The 18,171-nt window shown below is 42.4% G+C and overlaps 1 protein-coding gene across 2 annotated transcripts; it reads right to left on the minus strand.

Annotated features, from left to right (window-relative positions):
- Nucleotides 1-1,963: 1,963 nt before the first annotated feature.
- On the minus strand, nt 1,964-16,595 carry NARF (nuclear prelamin A recognition factor). 2 transcript variants are annotated; one of them, XM_090121906.1, is made up of 12 exons: nt 16,577-16,595; nt 16,128-16,197; nt 15,677-15,757; nt 14,636-14,779; nt 12,867-12,999; nt 11,505-11,639; nt 7,687-7,805; nt 6,691-6,820; nt 6,251-6,323; nt 5,838-5,975; nt 5,317-5,474; nt 1,964-4,785 (listed from the first exon to the last, which is right to left on the minus strand). In XM_090121906.1, exons 2-12 carry the CDS (start codon nt 16,152-16,154, stop codon nt 4,544-4,546), a joined length of 1,380 nt encoding a protein of 459 aa, XP_089978032.1. In that variant the 5' UTR covers nt 16,155-16,197; nt 16,577-16,595; the 3' UTR covers nt 1,964-4,543. The 2 variants fall into 2 exon arrangements, with proteins under 2 accessions (XP_089978032.1, XP_089978033.1); XM_090121907.1 differs by lacking the exon at nt 16,577-16,595 and adding an exon at nt 16,461-16,531.
- Nucleotides 16,596-18,171: the final 1,576 nt, after the last annotated feature.

An 18,171-nucleotide genomic window follows, 5' to 3' on the forward strand; every position in this document is an offset into this window, starting at 1 on the left:
TGAAGGAGGAACGCGTCCAAGCAGCCCTGAAGGCACAGTGAGATCACGGGGGAGGCAGCCTGAAGGGCTGAGAGCCGAAGGGCTTTGCGTGGTGCCAGCTGCAGTGCTGCTCGTGTTTGTCTTAAATGGGCTGATGTAAGATGTGTACTTTTGACAAAATGAACGGGGGAGATTTTAATTTCCAAATAGTGCTTACCCAAACTTAATCGGGTCTTTCATTACGTTGCCTAATTCGGTTCATCTGGCTATAGCCTCATGTTGGACTCTGCACAACTTCAGTGGTTTTAACTCTGCTTTGCTGCCACAAACCCTATTTACTTTTAAGTGGCTAAGGATGGCTTAATTTCCCAGTACCTCCTCAGCAGCTGCCCCTGCTTGCTTACAGATGGGATCAGCCCTGCTCTGTTCCATTCTGAAGATCAGCTCAACCCTCTTTTACTTCCAGGTAAGTAACCACTTCCTTACTGTCCGCTGGAGAAATGCAGACCACCTCCACAGTAGTCATTACTTGATGACATTACAGAGTCCTGCTTGAGGGAATTTATGAAATGTTTGCAAAATTAATTAATTACAGCTTTGCATGCCCCGCTGATGCACAAGATGCACCTCTTCTACACCGGGGCTGGTTTTCATCCTTTCCTGCAACTGCCTCAAAAACAAAAGCACCAACTCTTCCCTTTGATTAAAGCTGAAGAAATCCTCCTTTCATGCCTAAACATCTTAAACTGCTGCACCCTGAGCAGCACCCTGTTCTTTCAGTAGGGATTGATTCTGCTATCCCAGGGTATTTACCTTAAATTTCTTTACTGCTCCCTGCATGCTGGTGTTTTAAATGAGTGACTACACAAAGCAAACTGCAGTGTAACCATCCAACCACCACGGCCCTGCCCTACCAGCACATCCTTCCCAGCTGAGAGCACTTCAGAGCCATGGGTGCTCATCTGCCTTCCGGTGATTCACTGTGTGCAGCCATAGAGAACATGTTACCATTTCCAGCTGCCATCCAGAAACTTGTTCCCTTCAGAGCACAGTTGGAAGTGTTTCTGTAACTCCCAGTGCTCATAAAGAGCTGATGCAGTATTCCTGTTACAGGCTTATTCATACAAATTCAATCACTGTAGATTAGAACAAAGAGCACTTAAAGTTGAGTCCAATTTTACATGGAATGAGACAATCAGTTCATGATTCAGTATCAAGATTTATTAGGACGATTCATGGTCATGCTCCATTTGAACACAAAGCACTGTAGTTTAAGTAACTGAACATCATCATCCAGATATAACCCAGTTGAGACTGCTACATACAAACATGTTTGTCGCTTTTTGTTTCTCTCCAACTTCTTTACTTGCAGTGGATAAACCAACACAAGGCTCTGTGGCTCAGGCAAACTTACTGGAAAAGGCAGAGCAAAATTACTTTACAATCCCTTGTAGCAGTCTCAGCATCAGGTACTACACAACCCAAGGTACCTACCACTTGATATGTTCAAGTCAGTAATACCTTAAGGCAGCTTCCAAATTAAAATTTAGCATTTCCAGTTACCCTCCCCCCGTCCCTTCATTGTTCTCTTTTCTAAAAATCACCTGGAGACAGATTGTCTCAGCACAACATTCAACTGAGGAGTAAAGCACTATGGCTGCCACCACACTGAGAACTGTTCCCCGCTGCTGAAAAGCAGCAGCAATGAAAGTTATTATTATTTACCAAAAAGATTATCAGATCTAAGTGATGCTGTAGCTTCAGAAACTGTAGCTAAAACTACGTATTGTCAGCAACGACAGACATGGCAAACGTAGACTTAGCAGCCAGAATCAAGTCTCAGGCAAGTATTCCACTATATGCAAAGCTGCAACAAGGCTGGTTAATATATGTTAAAATATCACTGAAAGAAGGTAGAAGGGCAAAGGCTAATTACAATTAAAAGGTCATTAAAAAAAACCCCAAACTGGCACTGAAAGAAAAGTTCTAAAATTTTAAAATGTTTTACTCCAAGTCTTATAAAACAAAACAAGTATCAGACACATCACTGGTTATAATACACACATTCCAACTCGCCACTAGAAGCTGCTCAGCTCAACACCTTTGTCATCTTCAAAAGACTGCAGGAGACATTTGCTACTGGATTTTTACACTGCTATCTCAATACACTACAACGCTAAGTAGAGGGAAGAAATGGTAAGTGGATTCAAAAGAAAAGGTTTGGTTTTTTCCATGTACTGAGCCCCATGCTTGCTTTGCAGTGGCAGCACAGCCAGGCTCACTGCAGGCACTGCGCTGCTCCTGGGCTCACACACAGCAGGGGCAGCAGGCAGAAGAGAACACGAGCAGCAGTGCCCCAGGTTGTGCAAACAATCCAAGGGTACCTTTTGAGAATTGAAAGGCAGCTCTTTTGAAATTTAATGAAGATTTCATCAGAAAAGCAAACAACTTTATCGTACCATTTTGTCCAGTACACGCACATAAAAAATAAGCACACCATACAAAGAATGGAAGCACTATAATTTAAACATGCCATCAAGCTATAAACCATATATACATAGAAACATATGCCTGTACAAACAGAACCAGACCACTTTGTTACAAGTTATTTCTTTCTAGGGAAGTTTTTGGAGGAAATCATGACGGAAAGAAAAGGAGACTGAATGGGTGAGGTGTTGCTTCCAGAAGCAGCCTGTTCAGACATTCTATGCAACACCACCACCCAGCCTTAGCAGTTATGGAGATTTTGGCTATGCATGGGTCTTCCCAGGGTTCTGGACTCCCTTCCTGTACAGAGGTAGATTTCTGTAGATGTCCTGATATTGCACCACATAACGACGAGGATTTTTATTGAAACAAGGAACAACTTACAAAGGCTAATTTACAGGAATAATCTCATTGTGTGCATTCAGGTAGCGCAGTCATCTAATTCATGTGCATTGGAAAAAATCTCCCTCCAAGTAAAACGCTCTATTTAGTTGGAGGTCCAACTAAGACATCAGTTCTATTAACAGCTTCACATTCAGCTCTCCCATCATCAGGGTAACGTACTTAGGTCTCTCCCCTTGAGCCTCTGTTCTGCCACTGCAAACACCCGCACTGCCTTTACTGATGCCTTTATCACATCCACTGCGTTCAAGTTAAATGCTGATTGCAAACAGACACAGGTTTTTGCAGTACTGGAAGTGATACACAGAAGCAGCTGTACAACTAGGAAATTTGCAGGATGCATTCAAACGCTTCCTGAAACAACTGCCAACGTAGCCAAGCTGTATTTTCAGACGAGAAAACAATCTGAAACTTTGCTAGCTTAAAATAATAATAATCCATTAATCAAGAACAAATTTGATGCTGCTAGGATAATCTGAAGATGTTTGGCAATAGGTTGATATTCAAGCTTATGGTGGACAAAACAACTCTGACCACTCTGTGAAGCTGCAGAAATGTCTGCACACAGATGCCACTTTAAGACATTTGTTAAACAAAAAGCTTTTTGGCATACCTAAAAAAAATAAGGACACCAAAATTAATGATGCCAATGCATAACAGTTTGACCTCACAAGCATTGCTAAGTAGTTTTCCAGAAGCACTCCATGAAGTTACTCTCACAGAAGTCCATCATGGAGATAAACTAGGAGGAGTAACGTGGTATTCTGTGTAGTGAAAGATGAGATGGAAGTGCTGTAAGTCTGGCTCAGCAGATCTAACAAAGCTGTTGTGTGCACGTGCTCACATGGTAGCACACTTGCACATTTTGCTTCCATAATGAACTGCAGGTAAGCAGCATCATTCTTTCTAGCTGCGAGTTTATAAGAAAACTTAAGAGGAAAAGTTCTTTCTGTACCAACCAATTTGCAAGTATTGTTATGTGAAGGATTGCATTACAACCATTTAACATTAATTTCTCATGTTCAGTTTATATGAAGCATCTTGTTCCCTACAAAAGGTTTTATCAGTAAGGAATAGTGACTAGTTTGGAACTGAAAAGCATTTGTTCAAATATGGACAGAAGGCATATATAAATTCCTTACATCTCTCCATATACGCACGTGTCTTGTTATTACAATAATCCCACAACCTGGACAAGTAAATCCCAAGTTAATATATAACAATTGGAATAATATAGTAATTCATGATGACTGTTCTCCCAAGAAGAAAACTGCACTTTGGAGTAGGAGAAGATGATCTCGCCTTCAAAAACCCAATTTGTGAAGTAATGGGAACCCTCAATCTGCAGTATCTCAGAATTACACTGCCTGCACCTGGCAGAAAGTGCTCATGCACCTTGCAAGGTCACGTTCTTGAATGAAGAAATCCATTATACACAGGAGACAACAAGCAGTAAGAGCTTACAGACAATGGCAGGAACCCAGCAGGAGCCAGGGCTTTTGGAGACTTCTGGTTTTGTTTTCAAAAAGCAATGGTTCTTCACAGCAAATGATCCACAATTTGGAAAGCATCTCATTCATACACTTGGCTAGTGCATAGCATCTGCGATTGCATAGAATGTTTCCAGTGCTCAATCTGTAACTAATTTAAGCAAATATTTTGGAAGTTTGATTTGTTACCATTTGATATCCAAGTTGCTTGCTGTTTGATTTACTGCACTGTATTTGGTGTGCAAAGTTTCCTGGACTTTCCTGGAATCCATGCCTTCCAGCCAGTCCTGGTACATCTTTTGTACATACACGTTGGTTTCTGGAAGTCTGACAGGTATTGCAGCATACACGTCCTCCATCTGGCTAAGCAGTGCTTTATCTGGTTTTCCATCTTCAGTTTGTGTCTGGCCTTTTCCATTTAGGCACCCTTATAAAAAAAGAAGTAAGCCACAATGGTGATGAAGATTTGATATGAGATTTGACTTTTTTTTTTTTTCATACTGCTCTACGGGAAGTAGTTTGAATTTCTGTATACTTCACATGACTTCAATATCAACATCTTGATGCAAGTAAAGTTTCCACATCAGTCTTTCCCTGCCTTCTCTGTGGTTTTATGATCTTAATTATGTTCCTTGTCTTTTCTCGCCCTTGACAGCAACTATTTCAGAGTATTCCCTCTGAAGTTTTAAATAATCACAGAAGAAGCCATGTTGCCATTTATTTATAGATCAGAAGAGAGCAAATAATGTTATGGTTAATTTTAGAAAATCCAATCAATTTCTCAGCCAATCCTGTACATGTATAATTGGTGTTCTGGACTATTTACTAAGTATTAAGCATTTTAGGTTATTAGGAAGAGAATTAAGAAGGAATGAAATGAAGTGCCTGGCTGTCAGACAAGCTTTCTTTGAGCTCAGAGCTGTGTGTGAAATGACTGTGGATCCATTAGCATTCTTACCTCCTGGGCAGGCAAGGACTTCTACAAAATGGTACAAAAACTTTCCTTTCTTCAACTTCAGAACCATGTTTTGGATATTCCGAAAGCCGTAAGCTGCTGCAAAACGCAGCACTGTCTCACCATCCTTTTCAAGGGTAACTTCCTGAAAGTCTTTGTTCCTATGAAGATATGAAGATTTTCAAAGCCCTACGTTACCAAAGGGATGATCCAGATGTCAGCTTGTATTCAGATGCTTGAGAGAACAGAATAAGGATAACAAGAAATGCAAACTTCCAGTCTCTAAACTGAGTGAAACAGAAGTTGCAGTGGAATTTTCAGGACAATAGTAGTAGATAGAGCTTATAAGAGCTTATGAGTTATTAATACAACAAAAGCTAAAAAAAAACCAAAAAACTATTTTACAGCAGCAAATTTATGTATTTATAATACATTAACCACCCACCAATGAAAGAGTAAGGTTAACAATAAAGGATCACTGTAGTGTTAGCTAGCCCATCCTACAAGGACACAAGCTTGCTTACTTTAATGCTTTGTAGGTGATTTCTTTGACATCCATGCCAAAAAGCTCCTTTGCAGCATATTTAAAGATGTGCTCCAGGTACCCATCAGATCTCTTCCCATCGTGCCTTACTACATCTCCCTCCTTTATCTCACCAAACCTGAGGAAACAATAAAGAGATCAACTCCAAAATTTCATTCCTTCACTTTGAGGTAGTAGTATTGTTTTTTTCCCTTCTCTTCTTCCCCCGCAAAAAAGGGTTTTAGAGCAGTGACTGAGAACAAATCTGAACACTATTAAGGATGTGGTAAAACTAGTTTCAGGAAGGAATGTTCCATTTCACATTAATAAAGTTTTACATTTATATTGAACATGAGCAAAGGTTTTGTTACTTGTCATCAAAATAAGGAAGCAATCCACAACAAAGCTACTTACAAACTATCTACAGCTACTTCAGTCACATCTTTCATAGACACATTTTTCTGCTCCATTATTTGGACAATTTCACCTGTAGAAAAATGTAGGACATTTTACTTTCAGAGCAAAGCAAAATGCACACACTGTGCTTCTGTTTAAGAGCTCTACACCCCTGTGTGCTTACAGCCACGTTCTCCAGTTCTTAATGGTCAGTCAACTCCAATAACTGAGGAGCCTGACACTTCCAGCCCTGAAGGAAAGGGCCTTCAGCTTTCCCCAGACTTTACATAATGCTACCTACCCTTTCTGTGGGATCACGTCTGGGTAAAGGAGAATGCTAAAGCAGACTTGAAAGACAAACAATGAAGAACAACAACAACATCAATCACAGAGCCTGTATAAATGCTATTCTAGCACAGGAGATTTGGGTATGTCTTTACAAATAATAAAGGCGTAACCTGATGTTAGAACACAATCAACTTCTTGGGAGTTGTACAAGGCAGTGTAGAAGTCCTCTCTCAAGGCTTCCAGTTTTTTGTCATAACAAGGTGCTACAACTACATGGAAGATTTTTTCTGGAGACAAATTCTGCAGAAAAGAGAGCATATGTTAATTCCATAAAGAACAAAAGACAGCTTGAAGGGTGACAAGCTAAAAATATCATACAACTAATATTAGAAATCAATCCCTAGCAATAAGTTCGAGGGCTGCAGCACAGAGATTGAATGGCTTGCCAAAAGTTGAAAGCGTCAGCAACAAGTCAGTCTTCTGTCTGAAACTTCTATTTATTCCTTCACACCACATAACATGCAGCTTTTGTAGCTTTTGACTGCATTAAAGATGAGTGCAAATTAAGATTTCTATTTCAGAACTCTATTTTCTAGCTCTGTCACTCATTCCCTTCCATATTCAAGTCCACCAACGTTTCTGTATCTATGCAGAAATAGCAGTACTTTTCTATGTAACCTGGAATATGGGTAAGTGTACAATATGTAAAAGGAATAGCAACCTTTTTTTCAACATAAAAAGTTGAAAAGATAAAAGGATTATTTTCCAGGACACAATGCTTTCCTCTGATGATGGACAACCCAGCAATTTCTACAGCGCTCTCCTCTACTCCCATTTCAGCTGCTGCAGAACTACACAGGCAGCATTTTACAAGGAGCTCTTTATCTACCCCAGATTTAATTTAGCCGTAATATCTAAGTCCACATTCCAGTGGCAGCACAAGGATTACTGCCAGATCACACTACAGCACATTAAATAAGAGTCTTTGTACATTCTTCATATCATGGACCCTTACATGGCAGTAGAGCAGCATTTATTCTCCAAGTGAAAGAAAATTCAGAAGATTCTATAACACTTTAGAAAACACCGAGATCTACATTTCTGTATTAAAACATTTTTTCATCTTTTCAATAGTATAAAGGTAAAAACAAAGCAGAATTACTAACCTGCTGCCTGGCAAAGTAGCCCTTTACCAGGGAGCCCATGATCTGCTGGGGAGACTTCGCAGTGCAAATGTGGGGGGTCACAAGGTTGGTAAGAACCCTTTCTGCATACCGGATCCAACCTAGAACAGCAGCAAGGCACCATTAGATAATTAGGTAACACATAAGCATGGCAAGGTGACATTAAAAGAACTTTACAGCAGGGAGAACATTTCCACCTTGAAAATGAAGTCTGCACAGGCTGGAGGCTCCACTTCAGGACCTATAAGAAACCTCAGGGCTCTGTTAGGAATGCTTTACAACTGGCTATCAATAATCCACTGTGGCATTAACTCGAGACCTAGAAACCATTGTGAATTGCATGACCTATTAAATTCTTTCTAATGCATAGCTTTAATAGAGCAGAAGGAACAAGATCCCAGCTAATGAAGAGTAAGTTGACTTCCTAGACTTCAGCCCTTGGATCAGCAGATACTCCAACAAGTGTACTCTGTTCAGCAGCTTAACTGTAACTCTCTATTTCCTGAGATTTAATATCTGCACGCCTGGTCTGCTTTGTCTAGAACAGAAGTCACATGAAAGCATGACCACAAGATGCACATGGATTAAGCCTAGAAAAAAAAAAAGGCTTATTTTACTATTTTAAGACACAATTTCTTTAGAAACACCCCCCCCACACATACATATATTTGTTAACTGAAGTCTCTTTGTATTCAACATTCAGCCTTAGTTACTCAGCAGTCCCCATCCCCTCCACCAGGATGCTTCAGCTCAGCTCTAATGGGTTATTTACATTTCACACCACTCCCACTCTCCAGAGCAGCCCTAATGTGCCTCACTTTCCCAAACAAACTGAGAAATGAATAGATAAAGATAGCCAGGCTGTGCAAGTCTTACACTGGCACTGTAGCTCTTACTGAGAAGACCACAGCCCAGCATCTTCTACTGCAAGGACTTCGTGTGGGTGAAGAAAAGTTCTGAATGAACTATAAATCAGATCACTAAATTGTGCAGAAGCATTTAACCCAGCCTTCTAGAGAACTTCATTTCTTGTGGTGCTAAGAACGAGTATGAACATTTTATGTTTCTGCTTTTTAGCCTTCAAACACATCAGCATTTACATAAAAGAAAAACTGCTCTGAAGGACGTGTTGCCCAGGAACACGTAGGTAACAGCATCCACTTAATTCTTAAGCTTAAGTTAAAATACTGCTGGGTGTTTGTACCCATGTGCAAGTCAGAGCACTGCCAAAAAGGCCAGTAACAGCACAAAGCTAGAACCCAGGTATAATTCAGATATTGTAGTCATGACCATCATGAAATTTCATTCAATCCCAAGGGACTTCTGGCAGGTATTGCCCCTGGCAATTCTTCAATTCTTTTCTCACAGCAGACAGAACAGCATCCAGCAGTTCCAGCTGCACAGCGGGCGTCACTCATTGTTTAACTGCACGAGCAGCAGTGGTGGATGAGGCACAGCAGGCATCTATCTGCACCCTGCACACACACCAGCTGCTCCATCAGCAGGGCTGGTTTCCTGAGCTGCAGTGACAGGAAGCCTACGATACCCAGTTCTGCTATCAGCCTGCATCTGTCCCCATCCAGGCCCACACCCTTCTGAGTTCATTCAGATCCTCAGCCACGTGCTGGCTGGTGTTAGCATCAAAGAACCAAAAGAAATCCCTACCAAGCACAGTGCAAATTCTTACAGATCCACTTTGGGACACATTATTTCCATGGTTTATCATCAGGAAGCCATATATAGACATACACTGTAAATATTTATGCATCAGTATAAAGTGCAGAAGAACTACACTGAAAACATCCAGTTTGGTAAAACTCTATTCCTGTAGAAGCAAATTAGTTTAGTTGGCTGGGACAACAGCATTTGAATGCCCAACTATTATATTCTTCCTGCTTAGGCTGTAAGTCTGCCCCATTAATAATTAGTTCACAGAGGTTAGCAGTGTATTAAAGCTGTCTGGTTCCCAGAGCAAGTGCTTCATACCAGCATGGGTATTTGAGCTTCAATTATTCCTGCACACAGGCAGAAGAGTAGCCACACTTCAGCATTTTGAACAAGAAATTAAAGAAAATATTATCTGACTTAATGAGAACAGCCAGAGGAGGGAAGAACAACTTGGACAGAGATAATAAAATGTCCCTCTATCAGGTTCTGGGATTACCCCAGCTATGCTCTCTTGCTTAGGGTGTGTTTTACAGAATAGACCACTACTGCAGAGGGTGATACTGTAATGTGTGGAGTTATACCCAAGGATAAATATGAGGTAAGCAGTTACACTTGAATTCATATTGACCTTGATCTACAGAGCTATATAACAACTATTTCTGTGACAAATTTATGTGATGTGGGGACAGAGAGAGGAGGACGAGCAAGGAGCAGAAAGTGCATGCAGCCAAATTCCTGGAACACAGTAAAGCATTTTACATTAAAGATGGTCATCATCAAAAATTCAATCCCTGAAGGCCATGAAATGCCATACACTTTTAGAATGCATTTACAGTGGGATTTCAGTTCAGTTTTATGGAAATGGAAAGCCCCCATACCTCTACATCTATGCTCCAGCAGACAGCTAACACCACAACTAGCACTAAAGACAAAGAGCAACTTTTGTAAACAGCTGAGGACATGACAAGTGCTCCATTGACATTTTAGTCTATTTTCAGTGAGAGGAGGGCATAATTCTTAGCTCTGTTTCTAGATACATAAAATTGAAGTTCTTCTAAAATTCTAAACCTGTGAATTAGTTTTAAATAAACAACGTATTTGCAGGTTTTGCACTTCAAAAGGAGCAACCCTACAGCACATCTGCTTCTAAAGATAAGAGGTAGCACTAAGATAACACTAACAGAAGTAGCTTTTCCCTCTTACATTTATGCAGTTCCTAAAGCATGACCCAGATACTTCTGCTAGAGGGAATACAGAACAAACTAGAAGTACAAATATCAGTATTTAAACTTCAAATGACAAGAGCAGATTCTGGAATCCATGAACACATACCAGAACTCACTCTCATAACTTTTTCTTCCTCGGGTACAAAATTCTCAGTAGAGAAGGCCACATCAAGTGAAAATTAATTTGTAAATGTTAGACAGAACCATCTCAGTCATTGTATATTATGTCACTTGCTAAAGTGAAAAGTTCAAAACTATACATAAGATAATGGAGGTTATGGTTTAATTACATCAGTAGCCTAAGGCCTCATAAGGAGGATTACAAACTTAGTTCTGCACCTCGGCTTTATTATCCAGACCTTCCAATGTAATGTATGCTTCTATACAAGTGGTTTCATAAATAGCACACACTGACACTCGTACAGTACATCAGTAGTTCAGGTTCCTTGCTATCAGAAATGACCACAGACTACCAACAAGGATTTTTTGTTGTTGTTTCTTTTTTAAAAAAACAAAAACAGAATTTGCACTCCTCACCTTTTACAAATATGCAACAGGAGACAACTGTTAGATGCAGATGATTTAGCATATACCTTACCCAACACCATCACATCCATCCCTTGTTGGCATGGCTCACATTTAAGGCTGCAGTGGCTTCTTACATACAGGAAAGGTCACAATGCTCACTGAAAACTCCCAGCAGCCCACAAAAACAGGCTCATGGAGCACTGCACTAAGGATGGTCATTACTGGTAACAAGTACTGCACACAGTGATTGGTGCCTCTCACACAAAGCCAAAGCACTCCAATGTTCCTTAAGGCTCCCAAACGAAACCACCCTCATTCCTGGGCAGCCCTAATGAGACTGGGCCAAAGTGCAAGAAGGTTGGAGGAATCAGTTCTCACCAGGGCAAGCAGAGGCAAACATTGGTAAGGCATGCTCCTCCTGGTTCCTCCGTTGATACCGCTGCACAAACTCCCTCTGGCTCTCCAGGATACTGAAATCAGCAGCTATAGTGGTGTCAAATACATAATGCACCCCTAGGAAACAAAGCAGTTTGGAAAAGTGAATTACTAGAATGTTTTCCATCTGCCAGGTGTCTTTCCAAGATCCAAGTCAATCAAAAGAACTTTGGAAGATCAGTGGGCATACTGCCCACCCTCTACAGAATTTTCATGGTTAGTACAGTCAGAAATAATAACTGTACACTAGAAAGCTAATCTTCTATGCCATGAACCAAAAAGGAACACCAACTTGCTAACGCTGACTAGCAATACTTCAAATACCTGTTTGCTTCCTTATGGAAAAACTTCCCATTCAGCACATATATTTACTCTTTTTTGTTCACTTGAATGAGATCTCAAGACCACAGGGCTGTATGCTCCATGAACGAGCATTCTTCACAAAATATGCTGAAGTGATTTATTATCCAAAAATATATATATATATGTATATGTTGCTGGTAAAGGTATATGACACAACACCAACACTGAGACTTTCCATCTGTCTGTTCAGCAACGCACTCCCTACACACCTATGTAATATCAAGCACATTACCACAGCAAGCCAGGCAACAGTAATTAATGTATGCTAAGAAAACTGGGACCCACCAAAACTCAGCTTTCTTTCTGGATGTAGAGAAAAATATATTGGGTACAGAAATGCAAGGAAACGATAAAAAAAAATTTAAAAAGTTTTAATTGCATTAAAAAACCCCCATGCATTATAACTATACTTTTACTTAGTTTTTCAAATTAAACTTTGTGTACATAATATAAAGACTAAGGAAATACAGCTTTAACATAAAATAAGCAAATACAACAGTTGTTGTGAGTCATTTCAAAATGCAGAAGAATAACCAGAACTGAGAATCTACCAGCAGTACCAAAGGACTACTACCAAAGGACTGGAAGGCATTTAGGATAAGAATTCCCCTCTTCCTCAGTTAAAACAAGGGGAAATCTTACTCAAGTTCATGACCAAATTCTCCTGATTTCTTGGTAATGAACATAGATGGATCTACAATGCCCTTCTGTTCTATGACCTTTACTGTCAGCACTGCAATGCTTCAAATCTGTTCCTAAAACCGAAGTGTGTCATACTGGTGTGCTGTCATTAATATCACAGAGTAGGCATTTCAAACTCAACTCTGAACTACATTGTGCAATGGCACTTTATGACTGCACAACAAGCAGTTCTGCTGAGAAAGCAAGAGCCCCAAATAGTCTTCCCTTTAAGCTTAATCACTGTAACAAACCCAAACTTACCGAGACTTTTGAGGAAACCACAGAGTCTCTTGGCTGCATCATTCACAGAGAGACTGAATTTAGCAGCAAAATAAGGCAATGACTGAGGACATATAGACACTGCCAACACTTTGTGTTTTGAGGTATCACACTTCTGGTAAACAAAACAAAGAAAAAGAAAACAAATTAAGTAAGTACATCAGGGTAAGGCTTCCTACTTTCTCTCCTTCCACCCTTGGAGCTCCTCATTGTTCTACTCCTCGCACTCCTCACCACACTTCAGTGAGCCTCAGCATTAAGTCACCATAGAATCACAGAATCACAAGGTTGGGAAGGACCTACAAGATCATCTAGTCCAGCCACAAGCACTGATACAACAAATCTTGTTTCTTGAGGGCAGCGCAGGACGCACTTCTGATCTTGTCAGTGCTTATCCCTAACCATCTATAGATGTTGCTTCTGCATGACTCAGGGAAAGCCATCTGTCCTAGAACTGTTCTGTGGTTGGTGCCCTAATGGCACGAGGAAATTTAAGAGACATTCTGCACCTATGAAGTTTTGAGTCCTAGCAGAAGCTTCTATTGTCAAATAAGAAAAAAAAGGAGCATGTTCATATATTAAAACAAAGGAATTCCTGTTTCCAGAGCACAGGCATTTGAAGTTACAAATTTAAACAAGCAAATTACAAATCCTATTTGTTAAGGCTCTCAGTCACTGCAGAAGCTGAGGGAAGCTGATAAGCCAGGACCCTTAAACCAGAATTTGTGAAAGAAAGAAGAACACTCTTAGAATACCAAAGGTGATGGGCATTGTAAAGCTCTGATGACAGAACTTTAAAGATGAACCTCAGGGCTTAGTTGGGATGTTGTCCACACCAGTGGAACATTTGACAGAGAAACTAGGACTATGGTACAAACAAATCTTAATCTAAGCAGGTTAGAGACCACAGTTTGTACTTTGACATCCTAAATGCTGTATAATGGCCACACAAGTAGAGCTCATTATCCTCTGGAAGGCAACTCCCTTGCTCACTACCCTTGTCAGGACCTGCGAAATTCTGATCAAGGTACCCATGTGCTTCCCAAGTGTGGACTTCAGGCTCTCTTTAGTGAACCCTATGTAAGCCATAAGTTTTTTTAACCCCATTTTCTTCTCTTTCATGTACAATAATATCGTGTTCTACTGAGTGTTAAAGTAGTTCTAATAAAACTGAATCACTATGTAATTAATCCTATTATTTACAACACCAAACATATCAGCTAAGTCACAGAGAACACAGACCTTAGCAGAAAGCAGCACCAGAACACATCTACCTGTTTCACTAAGAATTTTTATCAATAATTTCTAAAGGCAGCTTGAATATATACTGAAAACAATTCTACTTCCAAAAATTAGGCTCAGTAACTTCGTATTATGTCAACACATTGGCACCAAAAACTTCCCAGTAAAACAGCCCTAGTAAACCAAGGTGTGAATGTATAAACAACAAAGCTCAGACTAATTCATTATTAGAGTAATGATGAAATTATCTGTTCCAGAAGTCTTACTATTGCAAATGCAATAACTTTCCTTCAGCATTCAGGGTCAGTGCTGTAATTCTGCTTCTCAAGTGCAAAAGTATTGTAAGCACTTTTTCTGTTCATCTTGCACTATGTTTTCACTTCCCCTTTGGGCAAAGTATATCCTGACAAATCTTCACATTATCTGCCCTGGGAAATTAAGTTGCTTAGTCATGCTGCAATCTCCTCCTGCTCACAGAAAGCAGTGTATTATTGTTAGTGCCACTTTACCTTATTAAGGTTGAGTATGCGAAAGAACTCCTTCTGATTCTGTTGGAAAACTCTGGCTCCTTCTTCTGATGTCATGCAATTGTCACAAGCTAGGCAGTCGCTAAGGAGTATTTTAGCATTAGCCAATGTAAAAAACTCATTTTTCTGGAAGAAAAATATAAACATGCAAATATTTAATAATGATCAAGTCATTTTCAACATCTGCACAGTGAGCCAGTTGAAGCACAAATACGTTGATTTGTTTAAAACAAGACAACCCACAACACTTGTATAACACCCAAGATCGTAGGGAAACAATCACAACAACTTGATAAACTCTTCTACTATTACTACTGTGAAACTGCAAAGCAATCAAGTGTGAACACACAGATCTGAATTTAGTCAAAGCCTATGATCCAGTAACTTGATTTGCATTGCATTTCAGCACTCAGTCCCCATCCATTTACCAAGTAACTGAGAAAACTTATTTCAACTATTAAGCCTCTTTAATAGCCAGCTAATAAGAAGGCTAAGGCTTTTAACCACTAGGTGCAGCAAACAGAACGCAGCCCTACAGCTGACCATTCTCTGTAAGATCAAGAGCACTGTATTCCTGGCTAAAACACCACTAGCAGCGCATCTGTGGGGAAAAGAGTATTTATACAGAAGTGCAAGATGACCACGTTACTTGCAAAAAAGACCAAATTCCTTCAATTAAGAACCTATTGCCAGGGAAACAGTTACTTATGGAGGAACAGCAGGGATACTTAAGAAACATCTGTGCACCTCAACTGGCAACATCCCACTTTCTCCTTTAAACCTCTGTCCCCACTGTAACGATCTTAGGTAAGAGTTTGACATGCAAACAACGAACAAAACCCTTGGCTTTGTTTTGTGTTTACAGACCATCTCTTCTTAAAGACTTCCTGATTCTCAGGAGATACACAGACACTGTCAGAACTGATTTGCATTACACGAGAACTTGGGAAGTTCTCCGTTTGGAGCTTCTTTCCTTTGGGCAATACCCGGAGAACGCGCGGCTGCTTTCAGAAGGTCCATTACCTCCTCAAAGTCATCGTTAGGACTCAGCACATCCACCGACGTACTTTGTGCATCGTCATTTTTCTGTTTTTTACTGCATTCCTGAAACACACCATAAAACACATCACACGAAATACAACCGCTGCCGAATAACAACCCGTCTGCAGAATTATCTCGACAGTTCCAAACTCATCCTGCTCACGATACGGGCTCTAACGGTGCCACAGGAGCCTTACAGGTAACGCTTTGTTTCTCTACAACGAAAACAAGCGCTCACAAATCCACCTGCTCCACCACTTTTCCATTTCTCAGCGTTCCGGGCCGCAGCACATGGGGAACGGCCGCAGAATCGCCCCGCGATCGCTCGGATCAAAGCGGGGCTCCGCTCCCCGCCGCCCTCGGGCCCGCTGACCTCGGAGCCGGCGGCACAACGCGTCGCATTTCAGCCGTCGCCGCGGGACGCCGCGCTCACCTTTTTGGTGCAGTTCTCGCACTTCATTTGCGGTCTCTGGGGCGGCTCTCGCTCGGCCTGGCCGCCGGGGCTGCGGGACAGGAGCAGTCAGAGCCGCGCACCGCCCGCCCTTTGTCGCCGTTCCCCTGCCTTCTCGCCCCGGGATCGGCCGGGAGGGCCGACCTCCCGCCCGCAGCCAATGCGGCCCCCGGGGCGGGGTGGCCCCGCCGCGCCCCTCACGTGTCCGTCCCGCAGCGGGAGCGCACCGCGCTGCGCCCGCCTCAAGGCTCCGCGGCTCCGCCGAGGCGACGGGTGAGCGGACGGCGCCGGGAGCCGCGGAACGGAGCGCCGTACCTGGCCGCGAAGCCTCGCGCTCCCGCCGAGGCACGGAGCCGCCTCAGCGCCGCGCCGCCGGCAGCCTCCCGCCCGCCGCCTCCCCGCCCCCCTGCGCGGCGGGGCTCATTGTGGACCTGAGCCTCGTCACGTAGCCGCCGCCGCCGCCGCCGCCGCCGTGCGCGCCCCCGGCGCGGGGCGGGCACGGAGCGGAGGGCCCCGGCGCGCGCCCCGCTCACCGCGCCGCCGCGCGCGGAGGGCGTTGAAGGAGCGGGGGGTGCCGGGCTGCGCTGCGGCCTCAGAACCGCGGCCGGGCGTCGGTTCGTGTTCCGACGTCGCCTTTCCTCAGGCAACGTCTGAGCTGCAGCTTCCCTCCCTGTTAGAGGCAGCGGCTCTGAACCACACCGTTATTGCGATGAGCGCAAACGGCACCGCTGCACGGGAACCACAGACGGCGTCTGGCTGGGAGCCCTGCGTGCGAGCGCCCAGTTCTGCCTTAATGCGGCCTCTGTGTAAGACATCAGCACGCCTTCCCGTTTTGAAATCGCTCATTAACACGAGGTGTTCCGAGGCACCCAACCATTCTAGAGCAATCCCTGTGCAGCTCAAGACTTCGAGTTTCCTGTATAGCCACTGAAACGCAATTAACAACTCGGACCGCTGCTGTCCTGCTAAGCAGGAGCTGCGTGTGAGCTCACAGCTGGAATCCTTCTGTTCCACACTCACGGTTGTGCTTAATTATCCCGCACTGATACAGTGATTCTTCCAAAGACCTGACAGCATGGGATGGTTCCACGATTCTGTGCAGCTCCTATTTAATTTTTGTGTTATTTTCCCACATATTCCTTTACAATTAGAACACAAACCGGTTAACTACATCAACATTTTTGCAGAAATACTGAAAAATCAAAAAGCATTTTAAGCATTCCTCTGCCTGTGGAATAAATGGATGCAATTAGTTTCAACTTAAGGATTCGAGCAATAAAAAAAGAACAAAAACTCATGCAAACCAGACAGCAAGCAAAGAATCAATGTTTCATTCCACGGTATGAGATTATACTTGTGTCATTAGGAGATAATTAGGTTGCCAAGGGGCAATTTCTGCTTTCCATCCACTATTTATATCATTCTTCCATAGGCAGCAGATGAGCACAGTGTCTGAAAGCACTGCCCTGCTGCACCTGCCCTGGACAGCAGCGCTCAGTTGCTCTGCACAGCTGCAAGGCTATGTCCAAAGGAACTCACCACATCAAAGCTTTTCCGTGCCAAAGGGAGGCAGTGCTTAAGAGCATCACTTGCTTTTTTGCCCTCTCTCCTTGCGGTTGAAACCTGTTGCTGTATTTGACATTTACACCCACACCACTAGCAACAACGATAGAGAAAAACAAAGTGCTTCTCTATCAAAACAGTACGTTGCAGCCAACTTCAGCAAACTTTAAAGGTTATGTATCAGCACTGCAAGGCATCGCAAGCTGGAAGCGCCTCAAGCCAGTGACAGCATCTGCCACTCAACAGCTGTCAGAATTAGGCAAAAGAAAACCACAAGTAATCAATTACATATGTCTGGATGGTTCTTCTAACAGATTACCTCCCTCAAAGTACTGCAGTGAAGTTCCTAGATGATTGCACAAAAAATGTCATAAGAATCATTAATCAATAGCAATAACTTGCAAAAACCCGTGCCATATTCCAGTCTTGAGCATATGTGTGGTGTTTCCCATATTTAAATAAT

The sequence above is a fragment of the Phasianus colchicus genome, chromosome 20 (genome assembly GCF_987193195.1).
Source record: "Phasianus colchicus chromosome 20, bPhaCol1.hap1.1, whole genome shotgun sequence".
Taxonomy (NCBI): Eukaryota; Metazoa; Chordata; class Aves; order Galliformes; family Phasianidae; genus Phasianus; species Phasianus colchicus.

Coding starts and splice junctions, on each gene's coding strand:
- NARF (XM_090121906.1), bottom strand. CDS start 16,154: ATGAAGTGCGAGAACTGCACCAAAAAG. Junction 6,821..7,686: donor GCTACTTTGCCAGGCAGCAG/GTTAGTAATTCT, acceptor TCTTTTCTGCAG/AATTTGTCTCCAGAAAAAAT. Junction 4,786..5,316: donor AGTCCTTGCCTGCCCAGGAG/GTAAGAATGCTA, acceptor TTTTTTTATAAG/GGTGCCTAAATGGAAAAGGC.